Source organism: Rosa rugosa, chromosome 2 (assembly GCF_958449725.1).
Source record: "Rosa rugosa chromosome 2, drRosRugo1.1, whole genome shotgun sequence".
Classification (NCBI taxonomy): domain Eukaryota; kingdom Viridiplantae; phylum Streptophyta; class Magnoliopsida; order Rosales; family Rosaceae; genus Rosa; species Rosa rugosa.
This window is the reverse complement of record NC_084821.1, coordinates 70,370,251-70,381,547: the sequence shown is the minus strand read 5'-3', so window position 1 is coordinate 70,381,547 and position 11,297 is coordinate 70,370,251. Positions and strand designations below refer to the sequence as shown.

General features: G+C 38.9%; 2 protein-coding genes across 2 annotated transcripts; one reads left to right on the top strand and one right to left on the bottom strand.

The window, feature by feature from the left end:
- Positions 1 to 981: 981 nt before the first annotated feature.
- LOC133729818 (probable histone H2A.3) lies at positions 982 to 1,713 on the top strand. The gene is made up of 2 exons (XM_062157395.1): positions 982 to 1,250; positions 1,370 to 1,713. Exons 1-2 carry the CDS (start codon positions 1,062 to 1,064, stop codon positions 1,574 to 1,576), a joined length of 396 nt encoding a protein of 131 aa, XP_062013379.1. The 5' UTR covers positions 982 to 1,061; the 3' UTR covers positions 1,577 to 1,713.
- Positions 1,714 to 1,770: 57 nt separating this feature from the next.
- On the bottom strand, positions 1,771 to 2,524 carry LOC133729817 (protein DESIGUAL 2-like). The gene is made up of 3 exons (XM_062157394.1): positions 2,367 to 2,524; positions 2,077 to 2,285; positions 1,771 to 2,008 (listed from the first exon to the last, which is right to left on the bottom strand). Exons 1-3 carry the CDS (start codon positions 2,463 to 2,465, stop codon positions 1,780 to 1,782), a joined length of 537 nt encoding a protein of 178 aa, XP_062013378.1. The 5' UTR covers positions 2,466 to 2,524; the 3' UTR covers positions 1,771 to 1,779.
- Positions 2,525 to 11,297: the final 8,773 nt, after the last annotated feature.

Genomic DNA, 11,297 nt, shown 5'->3' with positions numbered 1-11,297 from the left:
CTTTGTTCCGAAATTGTCCCTGATTTTTAAATGTGAAATACCCAAAATACCCCCCTGCTAGGGGAATGATTGGCCTGCCGCACCACGTGGCGGTGCGGCTGCCCCACGCAAGAATCACTCGGGTGCAATACATGGCTGATAGTCGTCTATTGGGGGGTCAATAGACGTCTATTATGGGGCAATAGACGTCTATTGGGGGGCAATTGACGTCTATTACCCCTCTATTAGGGGGCAATAGATGTCTATTGGGGGCAAAAAAAACTTTTCGGTGAGATTTTCAGCAAATTCCGATGGGCAAAAGTTGGCAGGAATCCGGTGAAAGTTGGCCGGAATCCGGCGACCGGTGACCGGATTCCGGCGGCCGGTGACGGGCTCCAGCGAAGTCTCCTATGGTTTCTCTCTCTTCCATTTTCTCTCTCTCTCTAAGTAATAAAGGGGTGAGGGGTAAAATTGTATTAAAAAAAAATTTAAAAAAAAAAAAAATCTTAATGGGGTATTAGGGAAGACTCCCTTAGAATGTATTGGGTAAGAGGGAATTAAAAAAACTTAATGGGGTAAGTGGGAAAAAAATCCCTAAAAATGGGGTAAATAGACAAAACCCCTTTTTTTTTTTTCTAAGAATATTTGAATTTTTCTTGCTAAATTCTGTTTGTTTCTTAGAGCCTGGGAAACCGCTCCGTTTCTTCGATCAAGGTGAAGCGCGCTGTTTAAAATTCATATTTCCCGCTTCCCCAAAAAGAATTCCAGAGTCAAACGCCAGACTCTTCACACCCCCATCTGCCGTCCAAACATTCCAAATCCAACGGCCACAGATAGAGATCCGCGTGAACAGTCCTCATTCGTCCTCAAGAACCCCAATCCAACCCTCCAACCCTCCCCAAATCCAACGGCCAAAAACTTCTATCCGCGTGACTCCCTCTCATTGGCTCCTCAACCCCTTCCTTCCTCTCTCCCCTATATAAGAACCCCCCAAAACTCCAAAGCCAAAATCTCCATCACCAACTCTTCTCTCTCTTCAAATCTTCAACCTCTCCAGACTCCTCCTCTTCTCTCAAATCTCAATGGCCGGAAGAGGCAAATCGCTCGGCTCCGGCGCCGCCAAGAAGGCCACCTCCCGCAGCAGCAAAGCCGGCCTCCAATTCCCCGTCGGCCGTATCGCTCGCTTCCTCAAATCCGGCAAGTACGCCGAGCGTGTCGGCGCCGGCGCCCCCGTCTACCTCGCCGCCGTCCTCGAATACCTCGCTGCCGAGGTAACCGATTCAATCCTTCTCATCTCACTCTCACCGTCAAATTAAATTTTCCGATAACCTAATTCCGATTCTGATTTTCTGAAAACCTGATTCTGATTTTGATTTTCTGTGTGTTTTAGGTTTTGGAACTGGCCGGAAATGCAGCCAGGGACAACAAGAAGACTCGGATTGTGCCACGTCACATCCAATTGGCCGTCCGGAACGACGAGGAGCTCGGCAGGCTTCTCGGATCCGTCACCATCGCAAACGGCGGCGTTTTGCCCAACATCCACAACATGCTTCTTCCCAAGAAGACCTCCAAGAGCGCTCCGGCCGACGAGGACTGACTGAAAACCCTAGACTGAAACTTTTGAGTTGGTTTAGAAACTGAAATGTAGAGTGATTTAAGAGTGTTTATGGTGGAATTTGTACTTAAATGGTTCGAAATTTAATCTAATCAGAGATATTAGCTTTTGGTCCCAAATTTCTTTTGTTTAATTTTTACATCAGTCATCAAATTTCACAAATTGTGCCCTAATTCGGAGTTTGTCTAAGCCGGAGGATGGCTGGCTTGGTTTGTAGGGTTCCTGCGCTTTTCTTCTTCTCTGATTGTGGCCTTTGCTGAGACGTAGTATGCCACTGTGAACAATCCGTGGAAGAAGCAGATGATTCCTCCTATTGATAGTACTCTACCGTGTGCTAATGCGCAAGATTTTCTTGATTTTGAGTTTGCCATTGTTCCAACGATTAACAGCGAAAATCCCAGTGCTAAAGTTATCCTGTGAAAAGCAACCATTTAGGATTTGATTATAGACGGGAGTGAATTTGGGTGTTCAAATGTGCATACCATGAGAGAATTAGGAACCCAAAAGCTAGTTTCTTGTTAGCTGTTGTGGCCTTGGTGAAGTCTTGCTTAGACCAGAGGCAAATGCACCCACCGAGCAAGTTCCCAATGGTGTGTGCCAGCGCTAGAAGCACAGCCGCAGCTAAACCGAGTTTGAAAGCTTGGTAACTCGGGTCTCTGCACTCGATAATCCACGCCTTCAAATGCTTCACCTGTTTTCACAATGCAATATTGTTAGTGAATGCTTCGATTAGCTTGTCGAATTATGTTGCTATATGATGTGTAGTTGTTACCTTGTTTTGGGCTATTTCAGCCTGGATGCCAAGTATTCCGGCGATAGCATCCATGATCATGACCGAGAGACACACGAGAGGACTGATGTTTCTTGCCATTTTGAAAGGGTTGGGTGAAGGAGGAGAAGAAGGGTGTGAAATTTATAGATGGAATAGGAATAAAGGAGGGAGTGGTATGCCTGGATAATGTGACATAGAGAAAGTGAAATTAGCTGTGATTTTAAGTGTAAAAAGCTTCTTTTGTCTCTACATTTTTTCTTTATTCTACTTTCTTTTGTGTATTCCTTGCTTTTCTGAATCCATATTCGTTTCATGGAGAGGAAGGAAAGCAGAGAATCATCTCCAGGTGGGGAAATGGGTTAACATGGATCCTAACGTGTGTGACAGCCGCCAAGAATCCTACTTCACACTGTTCTTTGAATCAGAAAGTGAAAACTCTTCAGCAATACCCAGGTCACAAGTCTTGGATCCTATTGAGAATGTGTTCCAACTTGTAGGACTCCTGCACGTTTCTATTCATCACATAGTTCACAACACCGAATGATAAGATAAAATGGACGGTTTCAGTAAAAGTTAGGTTTCGATAAAATAAATCAAAACGCTACTTAACTTAGTCAAGAAAGTAAAAATAGTAATAGTAACACTCAGATTTAACCAACGGTTAAGAACTTGTTGGACTAATTAATAATGTGACAGGTGTACATCTGGTTCGTTAATTAAATATTTATTAAAGCTAAATCATTGGCCATTCTACTATTCGAGTCGTTATCTTTAAGTGAGAATATCAGTTTCACAATTTTGGATTAGTTTCATAATTTTTGTTTCACTCCATTGATTTGGTAGATTGTTTTTTCAATACCGACTTAATTATTCTTTTTTTTTTTTCAAGAAAGAAAATGATGTCTTAATGTCAAGTAGCATTTTATCTAGTAGTCCAAATATTTTCTTCTAAAGTCTTGTCAAAGATTTCGAGTTCAACTCCTCTTTTCTTTTGATAAAGAAAAATGATGTGGTGATGAAGAAGTGAATGATATAGTGGTATTCACTTTGTCAGTATAATTATTCACACCGTTGGATGTACATCCTATTGTAATTGAACATAATTTTTTCGGATCAAATGAACATTATCAGTGAAAGATATATGTATTTATAAACTGTGTTTTTTTTTTTTTTTTGATCGGGTAGTTAGCGGTTAGTAACTCATACACCCATGCAGTGGTATTCCAGCGCCAGGACACCTGCATCGACATTGCGGCGAAAGCCAGGCAAAACCAGACTAATCCACTGCACCGCAGACGCACGAACCCAAAAGGTCCCTCAAATCTGCGGGCCACGGGATTTATAAACTGTGTTTTGAAAATAGAAGTTTGTTGAAGATCAAAAACAAAATAAAAATTACAAATACTTTAAAGAAAAAACAGAGGGCTTGACAAGTGGCAGTTAATTCCGGTTGCCTCCGCATGATTACAAACTTTTCTAGAAAGGGCTCAACTCTCATCTCCAATGGTGGAAGATTCAAAATTCACATTCCAGAGATTTTATAAGGAAAAATACTTTGCAAATTTTCACCCTTTGATCCCAATTCCCTATCTTTATCTCTGAAATCGCGGTTCGAACGATGTCGGCGTACCGATGGAAGACGTTCCACGAGAACGAAGTTACGGGATTTTAGGGTTTAGTGTTTTGGTACAAGTAACAATTGGATTTGTGATTGGTATTTGTTTATAGGATATTTTCGAGTCCATGGGGCACATTGTGTATGGGCTGAAGTTTGCTGGAGGTTCGCATAGCTGGATGCCAAAGCCGTTAGTGAAAGAAGTGATTGATGTGGCTCACCAACATGACGTGTATGTAAGCACTGGTGATTGGGCTGATAATTTTCTTCGAAAAGGCCCTTCGGCTTCCTTGTATGTGGATGTGAGTTTTGGATTCGGTGTCGAAAATGTGTGTGTGGTTGTTGTTAGGGGATTTAGACCAGTGTCTAAAGCAATGTATTTGTTTAGGAGTGTGAGAGCTTGGGATTTGACACAATTGAGCTGAATGTGGGATATATCGGAATGCCTGAGGAAACGCTTCTGAGACTTGTGCGCTTGATTAAGAGCGGTGGCTTAAGAGTGAAGCCTCTGTTTGAAGTCAAGGTTAACAAGTCTGACATTCTTCCTATAGGTGATAGAGCATTCGGAGCCTATGTCGTCCCCGAGACCACGATCATCTGGTATGCTATGCACTCTTTCCTGAAACAGTTTCAAACTTTTCTGATAATTGTTTGGTGCTGTTTCTTTCCTATTTGGCTAGTGATGGTCCAGAATAGCTAATCTTTCATTCATGATATTAGTATTATGCCATCTTCCTATCCGGGTCACATACATTGTATCTATCACTTTCTGAGGAGTCTAATAAAAACAGTTCACATTCATTTATCATCTTGACTTCTTTAGCACCAGGACGTTTGCGTAACAATAGTGCGTAGGTTCCAGAGAAATTAGATTGAATTGGGTCAGCAGACATGTTCAACATGTGTAATTCAGTGATTCTTCGATCAGGAAGGATATGAGTTTAAACTACCCCATTATGCCTTTGCCACTGAGGCACTGACCAAAACTGACCGATTTATTACCAGCATAATTACCAGACATCTTTTTGGGCACAGTTACTAGTCTGAGCATTAGAACACAGACAAAGTAAAATTGAGAAAACTGCCACGCCTCTTTCTTTTGTCCCTAGGTAATATCAATGCATGGTTCCTCTTTCCACAAATAAGTAGATAACCATGAAAGTTGAAAGGGAAGAAAAGGGGGTTCAATGTGGAACAACAAATGTAGAATCTCTAAAGAAAGATAGAAACCCAAATAGTACACCAGAAAAGGGATTTTGTAACTATCAGTGTTCCTTTAAAGGCCACCATAACATATCCAGGAGTTATGAATATTGGTATGAATCTTGGGACCTGTATTGATGATGATTCTATAATACAGTTTTTGTTGACAACATTACCTGTTTTGTGTGCAATTTCTGGATTCAAATTTACTCACCATTTTTATTTTGTGGTGATATCACCACCCTATTAAAACTTGCCACGTAATGTAGAATTAATTTAATGCTTAATTTTTTTTTAATAAAACATCATGATTAACTATAATTATGTTTTGAGTGCGGCTATTGCCACCCTACCATTTTCTTAGTTCACCCTACAAACATTTGAATTATTGAAAGACTATATTATCCAAGTGTAAAATAATTAATAAGTACATTAATTTTCTAAAATCCAAATATGTAAGAAAAAATAAATATATAAGTAATTAATTAAATACAAAGACTACTTAATTTCTCATTGGATAACATTAATTTTTATCTTCTCCACCCAAATTTGAATTTATTACTATTTTTTTGTCTTTTTGTTGCCTCCTCATCGTTAATTCGTTATTCAATTCACAAAACCATTACCTTTAACTTCATTAAAATTTTTGCAATATTCTTTGTGAACACCGAAAATAAAAATTTAAAAAACGAAGAAAAAAAAATCAATCTCTTCTTCATTGATCATAGTTGTAAATTTACTAATCTTTTTACATAGATTGAAATAGAGAACATTAAAATTGAAAGAAAAAAATTAAAAAATGGGAGTAAATCAGATTATGATTTTATTAGGAAAAAAATTAAAAAATCAAATACCAAAGTATTGGTGGTGAGCAAATTTGAATCTTTAATTAGGACCGTAGCAAATTTGATTGCTTCAAAATGTACAAGTTGGTGTATATTTGTTTTTTTTTTCAAACAATGCTTTTCTCTCTGTCTCTCACGCGAGAGTTCTCTCGACGGTGGCTGGTCTTGACTGGTGGCAGTCCTGTACTTGTGACGGTGATGGGTGCTTTCTCACTCCTCTCTCGTCTAAACTATGGTGGTTGTAGGCTTGAACGGCAACTATCTGTATCGATAGGTTGCGGCCTATTTCTTCTTGCTGTTATCACGGCCTATGTGGCCGGTGGTCGAGGTTTTCTTCTTCGAAGTCCTCAAGGTGTGAGGGCGGGAGGTGGTATAGTGGCTGGGTCAGGAGGATCATCGACGGTAGGTGATCCGATCTGTGATGCTGGAGGCGGTATATGGCCTCTTTGTCGGGCTTGCGACGACGGTGGCTTTGCATCAGGGAGGTCGGAGCTTAAGGTGGCTTTGGCTCTGTCGGTTTCGGATCCTTTGTTGGTGGTGAAGACCATACACTTATCGTTGGAGGAGCCACTTGGCTCGTTAGCTGATTGGAGTGCAGGTGACGGTGACGGGCCTGGCAGGGATGACGAGCCTGGCATGGTCAGTAGAGTCGTCAGTGGTGGCTGCGGGGTGGAGCAATCGATTGCTAGGGTTTCTGCTACCTTGGATTGTTGGGATCTATCTTGGATATTGGGCTTGGGTTGGATAGGGCTGGTTTGGGCCCAAAAGGCCCTTAGGGCTTCTTTCTTTATTGTTTAAATGTTACTTGGGTCGCAGGATCTAGTTGCTCGGTTGTTACCTTTATTTATTTCGCTTCTGAGTTGCTAGGTTTTGTTAGAATAAAGGTGCTTAAATGTCCTTAAAAGGTGGGTGTACCCGGGAGTGCGAGGTTCTGTTTTTCTAGAATAGGTCCTTTGTATGTCCTAAAGGACGACTCTTACTGTCGGCCCCTCTGGGGTGTGTCGTTTCTGGTACTGCTTGCTGAATTATAAATTTGACTGACCTCCTTTGATTCAAAAAAAAAAAAGGACCGTAGCAAATTTGAATCCTAAAACCATTAACCAATAGAGAGTTTCTATTGGGACCTCCAAATCTGCTCACTTGACCTCACTCTATTATGAGTTATTAAATGACATATATAACCTACTATAAAATGACTATTAAGGACAATAATTATACCAAAAAAATATTATATTTATTTTCTGTAGATTTTCCAATTCAATAATATTAGATTGTATTCCTGATTATTTTCCTTATCTATTTTGATTTTCCAATTTCACTACATACTCATTAAAGCATTCATATATATTTAATAAGAATTAAAAATATGATTAAGATCATGTGACATAAAAATGTATGATATATATGTTGAACGCATATTGGTGAAGGAAAACAAAATAAATCCTCTTATGATTTATGACTTAAATCTAAGTCAATCCATTATATTTGCAAAAAAAAAAAAAAAAAAAAAAAATATTTAAATAATTAATCATGTGGTACAAAAAATACAGAAAAAAAACATTAAAAAACGAATGATTTTTTTTTTTGAGAATAAAAACAAATGATTTTTTTTTTTGCACAGCTAAAATAGAAAAAAAATTAAAAAAAAAAACATAATAGTTCATGGCATTTTCTTATTGATTAGACATTAATTTTTGAAACTCAAGTTTGATTAAGAAATGTATATTTAGTTAAGATTTATAGAGTGATTAAATCATTGAAATGACTAAATTTTTTATTTTAAAGATAATAATTTGTTTGTAAATTATATGAGTGAGGTTATTTGAGGAAGTTTAGTGAGGTTTAGTGAGTAAATTTAGTATTTGAAAATTTGATAAGAGGTGTAAAAAGCATAGAGGTCAAGTGAGTAAATTTGGAGGGTCCAATAGAAAAACTCTAACCAATAACCACTCATTAATTATAGTACTTTGACCCTATTGGCACCTACTACATTGAACGTGAGAACCCTTGACTCCTCTTTTTTGAGAATAAGAAACTTTATTAAAGAAGAGTCTTGGGCGGACCAGGCAGCAAATCCTGTGTCCCTTATTTTCCTGTCCCCATCCTTGTGACCCATTCGTTTTATGACACCTATTACTTTAACAAACGTATGCTTAACACCGTTAACGGTTGCTCCTAGAAATTAAAAACCAAAGTGTTTAAGGAGTAAATTTAGAAATATATCAGAAGCTCAAATATACACAGAGACATATATAGAAGAAACACATAAGATAAAGACTTGCTTGAGAGAGACAAAATTCTTGTGCTTACTGGGATTTTGCAGATGAGTCATTGAGATGCCAATTTTGAGGTTGGTGTTTACACATATCTAGGTTAATCTTTTCAAATTTAGAATGAAAACTTGGGGAAGCGACTTGCCCATGTGTACCATTTGCTAGAGGCGGACGTTGCTTACTGTGCACGAAATGAGTACTGTAAATTTAGAAATATATATCTCTTAAACAATCATCATCCCCGCCACCATTGCACTCTTTAACGCCACCATCGTCAAAACTATTCCAACGATCAAGAGCCCAAAATCTACCCAGATCAGACCAGCATTCAAACCACAAAACCACCACCTGTCTAGAACAACAATCAAACCACAAAACCTCCTATCAGATGGTTACCTTAGTAGAATGAGAAGTTGTCAAATTGTGAAGTGGCTCCGAGATTTCAATTGAAAATTTGATCTAAATCAGGATAAATAGTTTGAGTTTGTTAAGAAAATTGTGAGTTTAAGTCTGGGTTAGGGAAATAACTACATTTGGTTAATCAATTATATAAAGATTTTTCATAATGGCCTTCAAAATTTAGATGTATAAATAGAGATGTCATAGAAGTATGCTGTGAGAGAATAAGAAGATTGGCTAGGGTGCAGATGTTAAACTCGGTTTCATGGTGACACGTAAAACTTACTAACCCAATATGTACGTGGTTTGACTTCAGATGATTAGCACAGGATTGCATCATTTGCATGTGTCTTCGATGTCCTGTCGGTCGACTTTGCTAGGAATCGGCAACGAGAGAAACTCTACGGACCAGAAGTGGAAGAAGGATAAAAATGATATTGAATAATTAAGGGGGGTGAAATTTGCACACCCCTAATTGCAAATGGCACACCCTTTCATTTTTATAATACTATTTCATCTCACAATTTTTTACACTTCCTAAAATACCCTAAAATCATTTTTTTTTTCTTCTTCCCTTTTTGAGTCCTCTCTCTCTCTCCCCAAAACCAGACTGTTCCACCAAGACCCAACCTTTCACCCTTGAATCTCACTCAAAACTGCACCTTCCCTTTTCTCTTTCTCAATCTGAGACCAACCCACCTCCCAGATTCCTCAATTCTCCGAACCCATCTCAACAATCACTGTTTTCCAGATGGGTTCCGATACATTACCCATGAAACCCTCCCCGATTCCGACCCAAGACGACGACCCGCGGAACCCATCTGCGGCTCTGCTCTCTTTCAACACGGACTCGACCTCTTCAACTTCAACCCCTTCTCACAAACCCACCATCATCTTCATCTCTCTGTTACTCATCACCTGCATAGCTCTCTCTGTTGTGCTGATGGTTCTTAACCGGAGGAATGAGCTTGAGATTGGCTAAGATTGAAGGCGAATCGTTGACGTTGAGGAGGAGAAGAAACATGTGTTAATTGATGGTCTTTTGTAATTATACATTACTGACATTGTTGTTGCTTCTCTGCTAATTGGACCTTGGTCTCTATGTCCTTTGAAATTGATGTGCAGAATGAGCTTCTCCATCCAATCATTATTTTGGAATTTTGGAGAATCAAATGGATGAGCAAAGTGTTAGGAGCATGAAATGGATATGGCCAAATGGATTTCGTGATGGATGATGAACAGTTGAACACTAATACTAGATTCAGATTTTTTTTTTTTTTTTTTTTTTTTGTCGAAGGATTGAAATTGGATCTACTTTCTGGGTTTTGGTTTCTACTTCACCCTTGTTCAGAGCTCTGAGATAGCATTATTTTGAGCATGGATTTGGATTCTTGTTGGACATTTTTGTTGCATGTTTCATTACTTTACAGTTTATAAATAATGACAAAGCAAACTGGATAGAAGAATGTATTCTTAAATTATGTTCAATAGTTTTTGAAGAAAGTAAAACGATGATCAACCGAAACAAATTAAATAAGAACAATCGATCATTGCATGGTGAAAAGAGATGCCCAGATTGTTGTGAGATGAGAGAGAGAGAGAGAGAGAGGGGACCCAAAAAGGGAAGAAGAAAAAAAATATGATTTTAGGGTATTTTAGGAAGTGTAAAAAGTTGTGAGATGAAATAGTATTAAAAAAATGAAAGAGTGTGCCATTTGCAATTAGGGGTGTGCAAATTTCACCCCCCATAATTAATTGAAATTAAAACCTAAGACTTGACAGAGTTAAGTTCTATGAATCAAAATGAACAGGTGTCATAAAACGAATGGGTCACATGGATGGAGACATGAAAATAAGGGACAGAGGATTTGCTGCCGGTGGATCAAGGTCCACATGCACTATTAGTTAATTCCCGATACTGTTCATGAACAGTATCGGAAATTAATTCATGATCGATGCATGTGAACCTTGGTCCATACTAGAATTTTCGCTTTATTAATACGAAAAGAAATTACATATGGTGGGACTAACCTCATGAATTCCTAACACATTAGAAGTCCAAGCACTTCCCATATTCCTAGCATTTTCTTCAGCTAAAGGCCTATCACTATCGATGGACACGTGAGCCAAGAAGGCCCAACCTCTAGCCATTCGACACGCCCTTGTTCCCATGCTACAAACTTTGCAAACCACGTGTGCAGCTTGATTTCCAGTCCTTCGAACATGTATAATCTCAGAGACATTAAGATCTGACGTTAAAGTTTTGAATCTCTTCCACAATTATTCCTTCAGCAGTGTTTTTTCTTTGATTTAACAACTGCACAGCCAATAGACAATCAGTCTCCACAACAACTCTTCCTACTCCCCTTTCCTTCACGTACGGTCTCTAAACCCTCCTTAATTGCCAATAGTTCGGCAATTACACTTGAAACTTGCTGGGGCAGCCTTTGTCCACCAGCTAACACCATTATACGTACGTACCTTGATCATTTCTCACCACAAAATTGCTGGGGTACCAAATTGCTTTGCTTGGATGGAAGCAGCTTGTAGGTACAACTCTTGTACCTGTCGTATTGGGACTATTGGCATTCCCATA